Here is a 19861-nt window from a genome sequence, read left to right on the forward strand (position 1 = left end):
GCTCCTTACTAGTCTTTTAAGGCTTCCGTGCTTCGTGCACCTGCATGGTATGAACAGCGCCTGTGCGATGCTCTGCGGAGCTGCTGGAACATCACAGAGGCTTGCAGAGGCGCTAAGATGCATGCGCATGCTGCACACATGTGCATGTGTGCTGCACACATCCATGTGGATGCCAACAGGCTGGTTCCAACCGTGCTGATTGGAACGGGATCCGGAACCAACCACTGGACCACATACATGTTCACCCACTACACGTGCAAATGGGGATGTGGTCTATAGAGAATTAGAAATTGTGACTTTTAAGACAGATGTGTTGAGTTCAATGTTGTTTACATATGTGGACTACAGGAGTGTCACCTAGGGATGATGAAAATTGTAGTCAAACACATTTACCGCAGAGGTGGTATTCAGCAGGCTCTGACCAGTTCTGGAGAATCGGTAGTGGAAATTTTGAGTAGTTTGGCGAACCGGTAAATACCACCTCTGATTGGCCCCGCCCCCATCTATTCTCTGCTTCCTGCGCCCCAGCTGATCGGGAGGAAATGGGGATTTTGCAGTAACCTTCCCCTGGAGTGGGGAGGGAATGAGGATTTTAGTATCCTTCTCCTGCAATGCCCACCAAGCCACCCCCAACCAAGCCACGGCCACTAAACCACAGCCACAGAACTGGTAGTAATTTTTTTTGAACCCCACCACTGATCTACGGAGTAAAAGTAGGAAAGGCTACAATTCTAACAACAAAGAATATGTAAACTAGATGCATATGTGTGCACATGTGTGTGCTAAAAATATAGAAGTGATACAAAAATACAGCAAACCAAACCCAGGCAACATTGTTTGAAATGAAAGAGAACGTAAAAACGCCATTATGTTGTTGAAATAACTGCAAAGTGCTAATTGAGTCAATCAATTAACTCAACCAGTGGTACCTTCAGAACTTAATAGTCTCCTAAATGCATGCACTTCAACTCAAACCCCCTCCCCCCCCCACAATTCTTAGCAAGTGCAATGCTAGCTCAAGGAATTCTGGGAGCCAGATTTTACATTAGGTCATCCAGATTGGAGGAGATTGTAGTGCCTTTTGTATTGGGGAGGAACAGCTGGACAGAGCAATATTCTTAAATCCTTCTTTTTGGATCTCATAAGTACAGGTAGTCTTCCACTTACAACAGTTCATTTAGTGACCATTCAAAGTTACAATGACACTGGAAAAAGTGACTTATGGCCATTTCCCCATACTTACGACCACTGCAGCAACTGACTCATATTTACGATGCTTGCAGTACCCCAGGATCATTTGATCTGCTTTTTTGTAGCCTTCTGACAAACACAGCCAATGGGAAAGCCAAACTGACTTAACGACCATGTTGCTAACTCAGTAACTGCAGTGACTCACTTAACAATGGTGGCAAGAAAGGTCATAAAATGGGACAAAGCTCTCCCCCCCGGGGGAGAGCCTTCTCTGTTGCAGCTCCGGCCCTCTGGAATGAGCTCCCTGTTGAGATCCGGACCCTTACTACCCTCCCGGCCTTCCGCAAAGCCACCAAGTCCTGGCTGTTCCAGCAGGCTGGGGGAGGGGGGGGGGGGGCTGAGAAGCATTTACCTCCATGGAAATTGTGAATGTTGGTTTTGTTTTTAATATGTTGTCTTTGTCTCATTTTCCCCCTTTCCCTTGTCTTTTGTGAGCCGCCCGGAGTCCTTCGGGAGTGGGCGGCATACAAGACAAATAAATAAACTGCTTTCTTGCTTAGCAACAGAAATGTTGGGCTCAATTGTTGTCATAGGTGGAGGACTTCCTGCATCTGCCAACTGTACAACATGAGAAGGGATATTGGTCAAATCCAGAGGAGTTCTCAAAATGGGCTCTGGAGCACAAATCCTCCTGTAATCCCTTGACAAATTCTCTAAAGATTTCAGAGGAGACGTTTGCCCATAGATCAGATCTGCTTCTACATGCCACTGATTCCAGGGGTGGGTTTCTGCCGGGATTACTGCCAGTTTGGTGCACATGTGATTTTGTGTGCGCGGCTCACTTCACTCACACGATGCATGCTCCATGCACATGTGCAGTTGCCTATAAATAGATTTGTGCATGCGCAGAACACTTTAAAAGGTCAAAAAAAAAAAAAAGAAGTTGCAGCGACTGGGAAACCAGTTTGGGGTGTGGCCAGCCTGCCATCCTTACCAGTTCGGAGACCCAGTTTCCACTACTGGTTCCACCAAACCAGTGTGAACTGGTAGGAACCCACTTCTGACTGTTTCCCATTCTCTCACCTCATTCTGGATCATGAGTGGACGGTTCCTTCTCAGTTCTTCAACAAATGAAAAGACACCAATCTCTCCTTGGTCCTCGGCTTGGCACAGTAGTGAATCTAGAGAAATAAATGTGCCTGTCCGGCCCACCCCAGCACTGGAAAGGTGGAAAAATGGGGGAGGAAAGGCAATCAGGCATGGACAACCTTAACTCTGCTCTCTATCTGTATGTAGAGACTAAGGGAGATGACTTTGACAGACATATGCAAGAACGTTATATAAGCGCAGAGGGCTAAAATAGTCCCAGGAAGCAAAATAGTATTTGGAACTCACTCAGGCTGGTTTGTTCCTGATTCATTGGAGCATAAGAAGATAAACTAAAGCACAAACATGTTTGCAAGATTCTGTTATTATAGCTATCTTAGTAAAGTATAGCTCTAGTTTTTGGTGGAGTTGATTTTCTAGCCTGTTATAGCTAGTATGGTGGAGACCATGGGAGATATTCTTATTTAGTCTGGGGCCCTATAGATATCTTGAACTTCAACACCCATCATCTCTAGCCACCCATGACTTCCTTGGGGCTTGATTTATTGGAAGGTGAAGGGAGATGGAAGCTAAGTGGAGAAGCTCCTAATCAATATTGCCACTTGGCTTAGAAAGGAGAGTGATTCTGAGCAGACCCTTTGGAGAAGATCTCAGCTATGAGTGTCCCACCTCCCACCTTGGTTCTTTCTTGCCCAGACCTTCTCACTTCCATTTGACGTACCTGCAGTGCACCAGAACTGGCCCATTATCCTTCATTTTGTCTAAGTCCTCCCTGACAAGATCTCGGAAATGAAGAATGGTGTCCGTGGTTTGTGGCACTCCATGATCTGGCCATGATGTGTAGTGATAATGCCTAGCGTGACGAACTTCAGACATGATTATCTGTTGAGAAACACAACGTTCAGATATTCCCATCACCAAGGGGTATGTGTGTGTGTTTGTACTTGGGAATTCTTGATATTCATCCATGCCTATTTCCCTTTCTTTTCCACTATATCCCTTTTTGACTAGGGATAGGTACCTGAACCTGCAAAAGGAAGGATGTGTTTTTCCTTGGAATGGCTAGGGTGGAAGTCACTCTGAAAAGGATTGATCTATGTAGCACTTGTTATTGTATTTTAACCTCAGGAGGAGAAGGCAATCTCAAGTCTCTGCCACTCACCCGCTTGATACAGAAGTCACGGATGGTCCAATCAGAGAGGATGGTTTCTGTGATAACAGATACAGTAATATCATCATAGGTGCAGGGTGTGTAATCCAAGGGCCAGTAGTGCTCACATTTCACCTGGAAGGAGAATATAGGACATTTAATGGCATTTGTAGCACTGGGACAAGAGGTAAAGTTATTAGATGCCTGTCAAGTTTGGTGTCGACTGTCCCACTCAGTCACCTAGCAAAGAAAGACTCCTGGCCATTTGTTTTCCCCAAGACTATTCTTCAAATGGTTACAGGAATAGCTTAAGCTGAATCTGAGGAAAGCAAATGTCCTCTCCCCCCCACCCCTGGCCATCCCCTGGTTATGTGCAAATATCCAACCAGCTGCTTGTATATTGTTTAGGACAGTGGCCCAATCTTTTGGGCACCAGGGTCCAGTTCCACGGAGAGAGGGTTTCCATGAACCAGAGGATTGTGTGGTTTCACCTGCGGTCTGCATCCTGCAAATGGGGCTTCGCTTGTTTGCATGGCCCAGATTCTGGTATGCTATGTACTAGTGCTGGTCCACAGATCGGGGATCTCTGGTTTAGGAAACAGGTACTCGGTTCCCAGCTCTGCATATCATTACTTGCCCTTGGTTGGCTGTAGCTTCTCATAGGGCTCGGCTGGGCTTTTATTCCCATCTTCTTTCTTACATTCCAATCCTTCCTCCTCCTCCCCCATCTCCCCCCCCCCCCGCAGGCTGTCAGCTCATGAAGCTTGGATGGGTGAGATGCAGCCACAACATTTGGATTCTGCCACAATTAAAACTCAGCCCTGCCTCCCTCAAAAGGTATCTGAAACAAAGAGCCGTTCTCACCCGTCCGTTCTCAACACAATTTGTGAGCATGACTATGGTGGTGATGCGCTGTTCCCATATCATGCGCCAGAAGTCATGGAGTGTGGTAGGCGTCGGACCCTGGGCTGCAATGAACTCCTTTTCCTTCTTGTATCCCTTGGGAGGAGAGTGGTATTATACCAATTTATATGTACATACTGTATACACAAAAACATTTGTTCGCTTTTAAAACCATTTTCACATTTCTAAAGCTGTTGCACGTTATGATCAACGTTGCCTTGGTCAAAACAAAGCCCTGAGAATCGGGAGAAGTGAACAAAACAATTGTTTCAGAAATACAGAGCCTTGTGGTCCTGCACTTGGGCTGAAATCACATTACTTCCCATTAAGTCATTAGGAGTACATAGGCTTCCAGACTAATAGATCCCAAAGAGTAGAACTCAATTTAGAGATGACCTAAAAGCAAGCACTTCAATACGTGGTGCTCATTTACGACTACTACTCTGCAACGTGACGGGCAAAGCCAAAGCAGATTCCCAAAATGGCCTTTGTTAAGTGAAGATGAAAGGTTTGGAGACGGGGGGAATAGAACCCAAATTACGTTAGGCATCAAGGCCAAACATATATTGCATCGAATGGATATAATACATCCAGTTAGCAGTATCAGTGATGGAAGATGGGGAGAGGCAACTATTTTCCGGGTGGGGTTCATATTTGGGTTTTTGGCTGTGGGGTCGAAATCCAGAAAATAGGTGTATTAAAAATAACTGGATCCAGGACACAATTGAGTTGTCATTAGCACTGTATGATCAAATGAAGTGAAGTTGCCAAAGCGTGCAGCAGCTGCCAAAAAAGCCAACACAGTTCTAGGCTGCATAAATAGAGGGACAGAATCAAAATCATGTGAAGTGTTAATACCACTTTATAATGCCTAGGTAAGGCCACACTTGGAATATTGCATCCAGTTTTTGGTCACCACGATGTAAAAAAGATGTTGAGACTCTAGAAAGAGTGCAGAGAAGAACAGCAAAGATGTTTAGAGGACTGGAGACTAAAACATATAAAGAATGGTTGCAGGAAGTCGGTCTGTCTAGTTTAATGAAAAGAAGAACTAGGAGTGACATGATAGCAGTTTTCCAATATCTCAGGGGTTGCCACAGAGAAGAGGGAGTCAACTTATTCTCCAAAGCTCCTAAGGGCAGGACAAGATGCAATGGGTGGAAACTAATCAAGAAAAGAATCAACCTAGAACTAAGCAGACATTTCCTGACAGAACATTTAAACAGTGGAAAAGCTTGTCTCAGAAGTTTTAAAAAATTGGAGGATGCTTCAACACATCCAAAAGACATCAGGTTGGAAAAAACTATGATAAAGTCTCAGCAAAGGGAAACTGAATGTCACACTCTGCATTCATGATTCCTACTCCCTGGTAGCTACATATCTAGCTCTGTACACAGGAGAAGGAACAAAGACATCCATTGTGCTGCACAATTATAATGTGCTAGCCTTGTTTGTCTTTTGTAAATAGGACTTACTTTCCATTAAGCTAAATTAACTGAGTTTGTTTACAACAGCTACTGTATAGAGACTAAAAACATATGAAGAAAGATTGCAGGAATTGATTAGGTGTAGTTTAATGAAAAGATGGGCTAGGAGGTGATGTGATAGCATGTTCCAATATCTCAGGGGCTGCCACAAAGAAGAGGGAGTCAAGCTATTCTCCAAAGCACCTTCAAAGCAGGACAAGAAGCAACAGATAGAAACTAATCAAGGAGAGAAGCAATTTCCTGACAAATAGAACAATTAATCAGTGGAACAACTTGCCTCCAGAAATTGTGGCTGTTTCAATCCTGGAGGTTTTTAAGAAGAGATTGGCCAAACATTTGTCTCAAATGGTATAGGGTTTCCTGCTGAACAAGGAGTTGGACTAGAATACCTCCAAGGTCCCTTCCAACTCTGCTATTCTGTTCTGAATATGGCTATGGTTCATTATTTAATCCTTTCTCCCTTCTGTCACACTAAAAATGGTAATTCACTAGCAATTATGAAAGGCTTCTGGATACAACATCTAATACCAGGGTTGTACATTATTCATCTTGGCATTTAGGGTTGATTTGGACTACTTTAAACATGTTCCAGAATGGGTTACTTGGAGACTCCAAATTGGCTTCAATCTACTTCTTCAGCCCTCTTAGCCAACATTATTGCATCCCTAAAAGGCAATAGCGAAGACATACAGGTATGTAGCTGGCATTGATGTAGTCTGAATAGGGATCTTCTTGCTTGAGGGTGAGGTGGACTCGTGCATGGTCATCTGTGGAGAAGAACCAAAAATGTCACTCAGGGAAAGACTGATAGCAAAAGAATAGAACTGAAGATAAGACACACATAGGACCTCAATCTTTCCAGTTGAAACCCAGCATTGTCTCTGTTACTGTTCTAAACCAGTCTTCCTAGAAAGCAAGAAGCAAAGTCTTGGTCCTGGCAAAACCTCTTTTATTTATATGACTGTGAATTCCTTTCATTCACAGTCAGCAAGGCTTAGCAAACAGTCTTTCAAAGGAATGTTTATCCACACACACCTTATCTCATTTGGAGCGCTTCCAGATAACTAGTTTGCAAATGCAGAGCAAGGCAAACTTGGCACAAAGTCTCTTATAGTCACAAACAGAACTTTCCACTCTTGAAATGACTGAATGAATGAATTGTTTCCTGCAAAAGCCCACTCCCTGTTCACTCCTCTTTTTTTCCTATGGGAGGGGCCAATCAACTCCAAGGTCTGGCTTTACTCCTAAGTCGACCCTGCTTTCTTAGTTATTCTTGTCCTTCTGGCAGCTCTGTGCATGCGCACACTGGGAACAGCCTCACTGCTGTCTCTCTGCCTCTAATTCACAGCCCTTGTCTGAGCTTTCCTCAATCCCCCAGGACTGGCCCATGTTCCTCCCCAACCTCCTCACTGTCTGACTCTGCTGCCAGCTGTGCTGGCTGCCAGTGGGCCACAACAGTTATATTACATCGGTCCAGAATCCTAGATAAGGATCAGTGATTCTCAAGCACTAATGTAGAGCATTTTACATTTCCTCTGTGGAATGGGGATATTGAATTGCATCAAAACCAATTAGATTTGAATCAGATTCCTGTTGTTCAAAATTCAAGCAGGCTCTTTTATGTTAAGTATATTAGGGATGGAATTCTAGATTGAAGATACAGGGCTTTTGAAATGCTCTTCAATTCCTTTAGCAGTGCTGGCTATAAGAGGCAACTGTATTTTCTTCTGGATAATGATACAACATGATATATATTTATCAGCACAAATAAAAAACACAAATATAACAAAGGCAACAGTAAAAATATTGGGTTTCTGTCGTGATGGACTCTTGTGATGAGCCGATTGACAGATGATGGAAACAGTTAGCTTCCTCCCATAATTGGGGCTGACTATATATATATATATATATGTGTATATGTGTGTGTGTGTGTGTGTGTGTGTGTGTGTGTTTTATTTGTGCTGATAAATAAATAAAGGGAGACTAGTATAGATCTATTTCAAGCTATTTAGCTCTCATCAGCTAACCATACCCTTACTGGGATTTGAACCTGGACTATATTACATACTAGGCAGACTTCTTAGCCACAGGCCACAGGCTCTTATCCGTTATCAGCGAAGCCAGGGTGAAAGGTATCTATTAGATTTTTACAACCCCTGGTAAGCCCCAATTATGGGAGGAAGCTAACTGCTTCCATCATCTGTCAATCGGCTCGTCACAAGAGTCCATCACGACAGAAACCCAATATTTTTACTGTTGCCTGGAAGCAGTTAGCTTCCTCCCATAATTGTGGCTTACCAGGGGTTGTATTCATTCGATAGAGATGTCTACAGGATGGTCAAAAAGAACAGGATGGTGGAAAGGGCTTGGATCACACAGCCATCAGTTTAACCATTTGACTCTTTTGCGAATATGCCTGGAGTGTGATGCCCTCCTCCCTCAGTGTGTGTGTGTGTCTGTGTGTGTGTCTGTGTGTTATATAATGTAGGATGTAGTCTGGAGTCCCAGGAGCTGAGCTCAGAGGACAAAGAGTCAGCAGAGTTTGGAATGTCTAATAGGCAGGAAGTGGGCAAAGATGGAACCTTCCTAGCAATTCAGAGAGTAATATCTATAGATATGCAGATTGCAGTTTTAGTCTGGCAAGATTCTGTCTGTAGACAGAACAACAATAAATAGCAACAGCAATAGAATTTAGAATTACGTACCGCTCCATAGTGCTTTGCAGCACACTCTCAGTGATTTACAATGTCAGCATATTGACCCCAACAATCTGGGTCCTCATTTTGCCAACCTTAAAAGGACATAAGGCTGAATCAACCTCGAGCCAACCAGGATCAAACTCCAGACTGTGGGCAGAGTTAGCCTGCAATACTGCATACCATTGTGGCACCAAGGTTTTATATGCCACCAGAATAACGATACTCCTCAAAAGCAACTCCATGTGTCATCCTTTGTGTCAGCCTCACATTGTGTTTGTGTAGTAGTGCACAGGGAAGCACAGGGCAGATTGCATGTACGCTATTCTGGGTCTTCTAAACATGAGGGAGGAGGGCTTACAATGGGCCTATTCAGTCATTCGATTTGATGCCATTGGGCATCAAATCACAATTCTCAGTTCAAGAGGCTGCTTGACTGTATCTCCTTCAAAGAAGTAAGCCTTGGCCTTCTTTGGCCCAGTTTTAAACTTAGTCCTTGTTTTCCTCCTCCATCCCAGATTGGGTCTCATTCTGGTGATTTTCTTGCAGATGGACAGTGAGCATGGCCTTCCAATTGGTTCATTCTGATGGGTGGGAAAGAATAAACTACTGAAAAGGTCCATGAGGTAAGGGAATGGGACTTACATGGCAGAACATTGCTATAGCGATTCTTAGCTTGATTTTCTTGCTGCTGGGCTACACTCTGGAGCTGATCTGTTCCTATGTCCTGCAGTTGCTATTATGTAGGCAAGGAAAGGAGAAATATTGACTCAGTAAAGCAGAGCACAGAGGACTTCCAAAATAAGGCAAAGCAAAAACAATAGGGAAAATAAGCTGTCGAGCAAGAGTGATATTGTATTAGAAATTGTCTTCCTTTAAATAACAGAATAACAGAGTTGGGAGGGACCTTGGGGGGGTCTTCTAATTCAACCCCCTGCTCAGGCAGGAGGCCCTATATCATTTTTGACAAATGATTGTCCAGTCCCTTCTTAAAAGCCTCCAGTGTTGAAGTATTCATAACTTCTGGAGGCAAGTTGTTCCACTGGTTAATTGTTCTTACGGTCAGGAAGTGTCTCCTTAGTTCTAGGTTTCTTCTTTCTTTGTTCAGTTTCCATCCATGGCTTCTGGTCTTGTCTTCAGGTGCTTTGAAAAATAGGTTGACCCCCTCTTCTTTGTGGCAGTCTCTGACTTATTGGAACACTGCTATCATGTCACCCCTAATTCCTCTTTTCACTAGACTAGACATACCCAGTTCCTGCAAATGTTCTTGATTTGCTTTAGCCTCAAGCCTTCTAAACATTTTTGTTGCTCTTTTCTGCACTCTTTTCAGAGTGCAGACATCTTTTTGATATTGTGGTAACCAAAATTAGATGCAGTATTGTGTGGTCTTACAAGGCATTATAAAGCAATATCCCGTGATCTTGATTCTATCCCTGCCCTTCACTCCCCATTTTCAACTTTTTTCTGATGTGTCTGTTCAGAATAAGTCCCACAATGTCTATTGAGACTAAATACTAGCAGGATGAGGATAGACATCCTCCTGACCAATTGCTTTGCAGTTGTGGTAGGTTAAAAATCCCATCATCCTAAACCATCACGCCTTGAGATTGATAAGCACACATCAATTGTTAAAGTTGCAGAGATTTATTAAAAATTGGAGAGGTCTAAAGCTATTTTATTTTAAATCCACCCAAAACAGTCATTCCTTTGCATCCTAGATCAAACTAATTAGAGATAGTCCTCGATTTACAGCAGCTCATTTAGTGACTACTCAACAGCACTGAAAAATGTGACGTACGACAATTTTCCATACTTACAACCTTTCCAGCATCCCCATGGCCACGTGATCAAAATTCAGACTCTTGGCAACTGGCATGCGTTTATGATGGGTGTTGTGTCCCAGGGTCATGTGATCATCTTTTGCGACCTTTTGACAAGCAAAATCAGTGGAGAAGCCAGATTCACTTAGCAACCAGGTTGCTAACTTATTGACTGCAGTGATTCACTTAACAACTGTGGCAGGAGAAGTCATAAAATGGGGCAAACACACTTAACAAATGTCTCACTTAACAACAGAATTTTTGGACTCAATGGGGGGGTCATACGTCTACCCGTTTCTTCTCTGTGCTTGTTGTCCACTGAAGTCAGTGATCCCATACATGAGAATTGGTGGAGAAACACAAAATACTGAAAATTGATTTCCTTGAACCAAATTCTGAACCATGTTTTTATTGTATGCAGTTCAGGTGTGGAGCTGGAACATTGTTTGCCTTCCTCACCCCAACCCATACTCTACTTGAAAAAAAGGACTTGGGGATCTTAAAATAAGGGAAGCCAGATTGATAATTAACATCTGGGATCCATCATTCATACCAAGGAAAGGTTTGCCTGGTGCCAGACAAATGATGCATTTCAGCAGATATGGGGGGAAAGTTATACAAGAATTCAACACACCACGGAGGACCACTGAACTATGATGCTGTTGCCAAATCTTCCCCATGGCAGCCACAAGATGAGTGGGCTTAAACTGCCAGAACCGCAGTAAGCATAGCTATTGCTGAGGATTCCGGAAGTCCCTAAATTCGAATGCTAATTGGCCTGATAGATGAGAAAATGTGTTGCTTAGTGTTTGTTTATTTAAAATGTCAATCAATCAGAGTAGAGCCCGAAGGGACCTTCGAGGTCTTCTAGTACAACCCCCTATACCGTGATGGTGAACCTCTGTCACGCATGCTACAGGTGGCATGGGGAGCCATATTTTCTGGCACACCGGCTGTCAGCTCCGGTGTGCATGCAAACACAGGGCCAGCTGATTTTCGGCCTTCCAGAGGGCTGGAGGAGACCGTTTTCACCCTCCCCAGGCTTCAGGAAAGCCTCCAGAGGCTGGGAAGGGTTTAAAACAGGCCCAACAGGCCAACTGAAGTTCGTTCCCGAACTTCCGGTTGGCTCTTTGGGGCTGTTTTTCACCTTCCCCAGGCTTCAGGAAAGCCTCTGGAGGCTGGGAAGGGTGAAAAAACAGGCCAATGGGCCAAACAGAAGTTTGTTCCCAAACTTCCAGTTGACTCGTTGGGGCCGTTTTGTGCCCTCCCCGGGCTTTAGGAACGACTACAAAGGCTTGGGAGGGCAAAAAACGGCCCCGATGAGCCAACCGGAAATTCAGGGATGAACTTCCTGGAAGGAAGTTAGGAAGTTTCTCCTTAATTCCAGGTTGCTTCTCTCCTTGATTAGTTTCCATCCATTGTTTCATGTCCTGTCCTCTGATGCTTGGGAGAATAAGTTGACCCCCTCCTCTTTGTGGCAACCTCTCTGATACAGTTCTACAGAGGAATTATTGAGTCTGTCATCTGCACCTCTATAACTGTCTGATTTGGTTCTGCAACCCAACAAGACAGAGACAGACTTCAGAGGATAATCAGAACTGAAGAAAAAGCAATTACTGCCAACCTGCCTCCCACTGAGGACCTATACGCCGCAGAAGTAAAAAAGAGGGCTGTGAAAATATCTACAGACCCTTCACATCCTGGACATAAATTATTTCAACTCCTACCCTCAAAACACCCCTATAGAGCACTGCTCACCAAGACAACTAGACACAAGAACAGTTTTTTTTTCCAAACACCATCACTCTGCTAAACAAATAATTCCCTCACCACTGTCAAACCATTAAGTAAGGCTGCATTACTATTACTATTAGTCCTCTCATCATTCCTATCACCCATCTTTTCCTACTTATGACTGCAGGACTGTAACTTTGTTGCTTGTATTCTTACGATTTAAATTGATACTGATTGTTTCCTGATTGCTTATTTGTACCCTATGACTATCATTAAGTACCTTATGATTCTTGACAAATGTATATTGTCTTTTTATGGACACTGAGAACATATGCACCAAAGACAAATTCCTTGTGTCCAATCACACTTGGCCAATTAAAAATTCTATTCTATTCTTTTCTATTCTAAAAAAGAAATCCTGGAATGTCCAAAGAAGCCTCTTTAAGTTTCTGAGGTCTTTAAAAAAAAGCTATTATGCCAGAATTTTTAACAACCGTCAAAAATGGAAAACGACTCTTTTCCAAACATCATTCTTGCAGGGTATTCTTTAACAAGATTTATTGAGATGAATAACATGAGTTTATAAAAAAAAAATCCAACAATTGGAATTGCTGATAATGGGGATATTTGCAATGGGTTGCTTATATCACAAACACTTCAGCCTTTATCAGTTTGGAAACTCTTATACGCAGGAAGAACAGAATTGCTGACAAACGGAACAAAACTGGTGACATATTAATATAAAAAGCTCAATATGATATGTTTGAGTTATAGAGCCCTCATTTTTAACAAACATATTTCAAGGTATCATGAGGAAAGGGATCGATTGGATTTTAACAAACTGATGTTTACTTGTTCATTTCCTCAAATCCAATTGAACCAACTGGAAATTCAAGCTTTGCAGAAGTAAAATTGAAAACCCCAATAGTTTCTAAGAACAGTGGAGTGTGGTGGTTGCAAGTTAATTTAAGAAGTATCAACAGCTCAGGTGCTAACACTTGGTTTGCCTACTCTTTCTGAATAACTGATGTTTGCACTGTTGGGAACAATATATTTATAGATATTTCACAAATGCGAAGAGAAACAAGAAATGGCTAGGTGGCGATTTGCAAACTGCTCCTCCCACAAAGGAAAGCAGATTGCAAGTCTCATCAAGGGATGTTTCCCATATACAGGTGGTACTCTATCTACAACCACAATGGAGCCTAACATCTTTGTTGCTAAGTGAGACATTTGTTAAGGAAGTTTTGCCACACTTTTCTTGCCACATTTGTGAATCACTGCAGCTGTTAACTTAGTAACATGGTTGTTAAGTGAAACTGGCTTCCCAGATTGATTGGCTTTGTTCATCAGAAGTCATAAATATGAATCGGTTGCTAAGCGTCTGAATTTTGGCCATGTGTGCAAGAGCTGACTGCAATGGTCACCAGTATAAAAGAATGGTCATAAGATGCTGTTTTTCAGTGCCGTTATAACATTGGACGGTCCCTAAGCGTACTGTTGTAAGTCAAGAGGACAATCTGAATGAATCCTATATTAGAAATCATACTGTTCTGGCTCACCTCCTCTTGCCCCTCCCCTCTCCCTTGGCATATCTCAGGACTTTCCCAAAATGCACCATCATTCTTTTCGGGAACTCTAGGAGTTGCAGACTCTATCCCCCTGGGGAATGTCAGGTTAATAGTACTCCAGGCAGCATTTTCGTGCCGTTGTCTCGAGGGAGAACATAGAAATCTAAATCTATTATTCAAAGCCCCAAAGGGGAAGTTTAGATCTTGTGGAGATTCTCAGTCATCCAGTTCACAGTTGTCTCAATTGTGCTTTTTTTTCTTCAAAAGGCAACTGGAGTTGTTCTTTATCTCCTTTGAGGAGGAAGAAGGTGGCAACCTTTGCAGCAGTTCCAAAAAGATTTCACAACCAATTGCACCCTGGGGGTCCTTGGTGGTTTCTGAGCTTGCTTGTTTTCTTGCAGACGTTTCATTACCCAAACTAGATAACATCATCAGTGCTAGTCAACTGCACCAGGGATGGTATTCACTTAGCTTCCCTACCAGTTGGCAAATGTGAGCTCACTTCGCCCTCATATGCCCGCCCACCTCTGTGCATGCGCTCCGTGGCACGACAAAACCGCGCTCGACTAAGCCACATCTGATTAAACCGCGTCGCTGACGTCATCAACAGGGCGACAACAGCGAGCACGGAGAAAGAAGGGCGCTTTGAATAGCGCTTTAAAAGCAAGCCAATTCAAGTTAAGGTAAGGGTTAGGTTTAGGGTTAGCTTTAGGGTTAGGTTAAGGGTTAGGGTTAGGTTTAAGGTTAGGTTAAGGGTTAGGGTTAGGGTTAGGTTAAGGGTTAGGATTAGGATTAGGATTAGGATTAGGTTAAGGGTTAGGTTTAGGGTTAGGTTAAGGGTTAGGTTTAGGGTTAGGTTTAGGGTTAGGTTTAGGAGGGTTAGGTTTAGGTTTAGGGGTCAATTTTAGGTTTAGCGTTTACAGCGTGCTTCTGTCTCTGCGCTGTTGATGACGTCAGTTACGCGGTTTCGTCGAGCGCAGTTTAGTCAGACGCGATTTTGTGGTGGAACCCATGCGCTCAGCCTTCTACGCATGCACTTTTGGCTTAAAAAAGGGGCCAAATGGGATGCTATAGAGCTGGGGTGGGTGGGCTGGGCCACTTGCAATTTCCACTACTGGTTCGGATGAACTGGTCCCAACTAGTAGAATACCACTTCTGAACGGCACATTGTTTCAGATGATCCTGAGAGGAAAAATAAACTCCTGGAGTGGCCTCAACAGCTCTCAGAGAAAGTGCTAAGGATCAGTTGACCCCCTTCCCTCTCCCCATCCTCTCAGAACCTATCCTCCACTCCCCCCACCGTCTAGTCCAGTGGTTCCCAGGTCCCACGGGGGGACAATTTGCTTTTTAATGGGAGCAATTTGAACCTTGCTTGAACCAAGTTAATGGACTTTTAGGCTTCGTCCGCTTGAGTAAGTTTTTGAGTAAAATAAGAATTATATGTCATGGGGGGGGGCATCAGGATTTTAGAGATGCTTAGGTGGGGCATAGCCAAAAAAAAAGATTGGGAACCACAGGCCTAGTCTCAACAGTCTGTGCCTATCCTTCCATTCCCCCAGCACCAGAACTGATGAAGTTTCTTGGATGAGAAGTAAAATGTTCTCTTTTTCTTCCTCAGAGAGAATAACAGAACAACGGAGTTGGAAGGGACCTTGGAGGTCTTCTAGTCCAACTCAAGCAGGAAACCCTATACCATTTCAGACAAATGGTTGTCCAATCTCTTCTTAAAAACTTCCATTGTTGGAGCACCCACAACTTATGTCATTCTATTGTTTAATTGTTCTGTCAGGAAATTCCTCTTTAGTTCTAGGTTGCTTCTCTCCTTGATTAGTTACCACCCATTGTTTCTTGTTCTGCCTTCAAGTGCTTTGGAGAATAGGTTGACACCCCCCCCCCCGTTCTTTGTGGCAGCCCCTGAGATATTGGAACAGTGCAAAAACAGCAACAATAGCAGTCCAGATCCTTTTAAACAGGGAAAAAAGCACCTTTGAAGCCACTTTAGAGGTTCTTCTATGGGACATCCCGGTGAATATTTGAAGAACATTATCAGAGCTCCTATTCCCATGTATCTGATTCCTAGGCCCCTGAAGTGTGGGACCTGGAACTTGACACCATAGGCAAAGTGGAGTCTAACCAATGTAGACCACACTGGAACATACAATCTCCTTGTAGATGCTTTGCACATTCAAGCAGAATAATACGATGACTTGAAATGGAAAAATAGAGGGAGTCTCCCTTGGGCAACATTTTACACTGAAGGGAGTAACTGAACTATCATTGTGACATGACATTTTATTTTTCTTCCCTTCTGATAGAATATGCAAAGTCTTAGGGCAAGAACTAAAATACAGTTTGTTTGTTTTTTTAAAAGAGAAAATGGCAGAGGAAAAAGCTCTAATGGTAAATATCACTGATTCAATGTCAGTGCACTTTATTTTTCTGATGTTTCACAATAACACAGGAGTGAGCAACAGGAATTGAATCAATTTTTTTTATATTGCATCCGTTTATAAGCATTAGGAAACATGGACAGCAGAGTGATAGCAGAGTTTGTGGTGAAAGTCGGTTGGATGGTTTCTCCAGAAATGTTTGATCAAAAGGAATGTCTGCTCCATTGAAACTCCTTTAGACATTCACCCATATTCAAAGAGAAAGCTCAGTGGAGCAAAATCTTTGTTTCCCCAGAATGCTTTGTCCTGGAGCAAACCAACAGCCCCATGAGCCTCTGACTGTCAATGCTGGATTTTGGGCACTGTAGGCAGAGTGGTTTCTAAGCCCTGCCTAGAGATACAGGGATTTGGGGGATGGATTCTTCTCTATGCCAGTCATGTATTTCTCTACTGAACTATGAACTCTGCCTCCAACTTCATACCTGGTATTCAACGGCAAAGCCAAAAGCACTATCTGACAGCATCTTGTAGTAATGATGTGGGAAAGCCGACACAGGTACTGCCCCAAGGACTCTATAACAGATAAACAGTAGAGAAATTGGATGTTTTTATACCAAAGGTGAAGTTACTCCAAGGAGTTTGGTGGGAATTCTTCAAGATAGGCCAGATTAGGAAATCAATGATATGAAGGTCACTATTTTTATTGTAAAGCTATAGTAACAGAATCTTGCAACTCTGAATGGGCTTCTCTGCATCCACTTTATCTTCATCTGGACTAAGGAGGGGCTTGTGTGAGACAAGTTTTTTAATGGTCCAGACTTAAGTCCCTGACTACTGTCATAGTAGCAATTCTCCTGTCCTTCAAGACCTTTCCTTCATTTCCCTATATCTGGCCTACATTGCATCTCTCTATCTTTCCCTCTCTCCCTCCTTCTCTGTGTGTGTCTCTCTCTCCTTCCCTCCCTCTATCCTTCCATCCCTCTGTGTGTGTGTGTCTCTCTCTCTCCTTCCCTCCCTCCCTCCCCCTCTCTCCCTCCTAATTCTAGGGAGTGCTTGCCTTCACCATTGCTTGGCTTCAAACAAGGTCATATGGTGCTACTCTTCTAAAAATCTTTAAAAAATATTCTTACCGAGGTAAGCTCATGTCTGTATTCTGCTGCTCCAAGACATCTGTCCTTCTGAAAGCAAGGCAGGAAAATTGGAAGTAACATTTTGGCAGCATCTGTTAGTACTCCCATCCTTATCAGTACAAGGAATGTCGGATAGGAGACTGCTGAATTGAAGTCAACAATGCAAGACCTATTTCCAGGAACTCCAGAAGTCAGTTGTCCATCATCATGATCTGAGCACTACTCAAATTCCAAGATACCCAACTGATATTTATAACAATAGGCAGTTAATTCATGGATAGGTTATATTCAGGCAACCTTTTCCTAATCTAGAGCTCTGGAAATATGTTGGATCAATTCCCATAATATTCAATCAGTCCTTGCTGTAGACCAGGGGTGTCAAACACAAGGTCCATGGGCTGGATCTGGTCCGCAATGTGTTCAGATCCATCCCACGGGGCCATCCTGGAAAATGTAAGGGGCTAGCCTGCATCACTTCAGCCCAGTCTACCCAATGCAAAGAGGAAACATCAGGCCAGTGTGGCTTCAGCCTGGTCTACCCAGTATGAAGAGAGAACATGTCACCAGTTTGGGGAGTGGCATCAAGCTGGCCAGGCCCACCCAGTCAGCCATGCCCACCCAGTTGCCCCAACCCCGATCAACCACAGCCCTGATGCGGGCCTTAATAAAATTGAGTTTGGCACCCTAGCTGTAGACAAATTCTAGTGCAAAGGTTGCTAAGAATGGGGTCCTTGATGCTCTCTGAGCTTGGTTGCTTGCTTACAGATGTTTCATTACCCAGCTAGTTACTATCATCAGTACCAGCAGTGCTAGCTAGCTCAGGAAGTTACCTAGCTGAATACTGAAATGCCTGCAGAGCACCAAAGAGTCTTCAGAGAGCACCCAGGACCCTAGAAGAGTTCAACCTTGAGCTAAAAATATTCCCATCTATTGGTGCTCATAATCTCAAACATGACGGGTTGGCTGAGGGACAAAGGAGAAACGGAACATTATCTTAGCTGGAACTTATGGTATATGTGGGCGACAAGGAGAACAGCAGGGACTTAAAACGGGGAAAGTTAAAAGTGAACATGGGTATTGTAATAGATCCCTGAACTTTGTAATGAGAAGATGTGGCTTAGAGACCTAACAATGAGGAAGGAAAAAAAAGTTGGGCTGTGAATGACTGTCACCGCGGGGGGGAGGGAGGGGGGGTTGTATGTTTAAAATTGTATTCGTATTTGTATGTTTTACTCTTAAAAAATGTATAACTAATAAAGATTACTTGAAAAAAATTTTTTTTTCAAAAAAATAATAATCTCAAACATGCTTACCTGAGTCTCCTGAAACCGAAGAACAGGAAGCAAAAGATGACCAAGAAAAACAGCACCGCAAGAAGGGATCCAAGGAGAGCCACTGAACACAGAAAGAAAACATAAGATCTTTGGACAAACAACCGGGCCCCAAAATGTTTGAAACAATTGGTACTCTCCAAATGGAATGGGCTTCTTCAGAAACCATTACTTAAATTGCTTGTGATGCCACTGCATGATTAACACATAATTGACACTAAGATGGTCTTAGATCTCACCTGTAGTATCGATGGAGCACTCAACAGGGTCTGAGACTACGTATTGGTTGTACCAAAACGTTTTTATTTTAATTTGGTAGACTTTGGCAGGCTGAAGTCCTTGAATCACCACGGGTTCACTGCAATTTGACTCATTTTTCCAGGCTCGGTCTGACACAAGGACCACAATTTTACTAACAGCGCTGCTTGGACAGGTCCAGGATAAATTCAGACTCCAGCTATGTTGCAAAGGGACGCATTTCAAATCACTTACTTGTTCTGGCTCTGTACAAGTGAGAAGGAAAGAAGGTTAGAGAAACGTCTTCTCACAACTTCACCAGTTCATTCTACCAACTTTATCCACCCAGAGTGTCTAGAGGGCTGCTCCCATCAGAGAAAATGAAGCAGCCACCTTGAGAAAGTTGCAAAAAAGGAGCGAAGCTCCCACCAGGTTCCCTTTTGATTAGAGCAATGTTTCCCAACCTTGGTGACTTTAAGTCCTGTGGACTTCAACTCCCAGCATAGCTGGCTGGGGGATTCTGGGAGTTGAAGTCCACAGAACTTAAAGTGGCCAAGGTTGAGAAACACTGGATTAGAACAACATTTGGGCTGTGAAACTCTATTTGATTATTAAGTGGCAGCTAATGTGTGTCTGCTGCCAACTGGTGGGCTTCTGGAGTTTCCAAGCAAGTTCTGACAGCCATCCTGTTGATCAATCATGTCACTCATGTCTTCTTCAGCTGCTCCTGGGTGCTCATTTGCCTTAAGCACCTCTGCCTTTTTCCTACTATATGCAAAGACCTAACTCTCTGGAGAAGGCTCTAATGTTGGGAAAGGTAAAGATTCCCCTCGACATATGTGCTAGTTGTTCCCGACTCTAGGGGGCAGTGCTCATCTCTGTTTCAAAGCCGAAGAGCCAGTGCTATCCAAAGACATCTCTATGGTCATGTGGCTGGCATGATTAAACACCAAAGGCACATGCAACGCTGTTACCTTCCCACCAAAGGTGGTCCCTATTTTTCTACTTGCACTTTTTACATGCTTTCGAACTGCTAGGTTGGCAGAAACTGGGACAAGTAACAAGAGCTCACTCTGTTATGCGGCACTAGGGATTCGAACCGCTGAACTGCTGA

At 43.4% G+C, this 19861-nt stretch overlaps 1 protein-coding gene across 3 annotated transcripts in view; it reads right to left on the reverse strand.

Annotated features, from left to right (window-relative positions):
- PTPRH (protein tyrosine phosphatase receptor type H) overlaps nucleotides 1-19861 on the reverse strand; it is a 54867-nt gene that overhangs the window by 5336 nt on the left and 29670 nt on the right. The window contains exons 10-19 of one of the 3 annotated variants that reach the window (XM_032236955.1): nucleotides 18750-19013; nucleotides 18493-18574; nucleotides 17180-17227; nucleotides 16532-16622; nucleotides 9180-9270; nucleotides 6529-6605; nucleotides 4313-4447; nucleotides 3461-3583; nucleotides 3020-3180; nucleotides 2275-2410 (exon numbers count right to left, since the gene is read on the reverse strand). In XM_032236955.1, the coding sequence (XP_032092846.1) occupies nucleotides 2275-2410; nucleotides 3020-3180; nucleotides 3461-3583; nucleotides 4313-4447; nucleotides 6529-6605; nucleotides 9180-9270; nucleotides 16532-16622; nucleotides 17180-17227; nucleotides 18493-18574; nucleotides 18750-19013 (1208 nt within the window). The remainder of the gene's footprint in view (nucleotides 1-2274; nucleotides 2411-3019; nucleotides 3181-3460; nucleotides 3584-4312; nucleotides 4448-6528; nucleotides 6606-9179; nucleotides 9271-16531; nucleotides 16623-17179; nucleotides 17228-18492; nucleotides 18575-18749; nucleotides 19014-19861) is intronic. The other 2 variants (XM_032236957.1, XM_032236956.1) reach the window with 2 other exon arrangements.

Source organism: Thamnophis elegans, chromosome Z, assembly GCF_009769535.1.
Source record: "Thamnophis elegans isolate rThaEle1 chromosome Z, rThaEle1.pri, whole genome shotgun sequence".
NCBI lineage: Eukaryota > Metazoa > Chordata > Lepidosauria > Squamata > Colubridae > Thamnophis > Thamnophis elegans.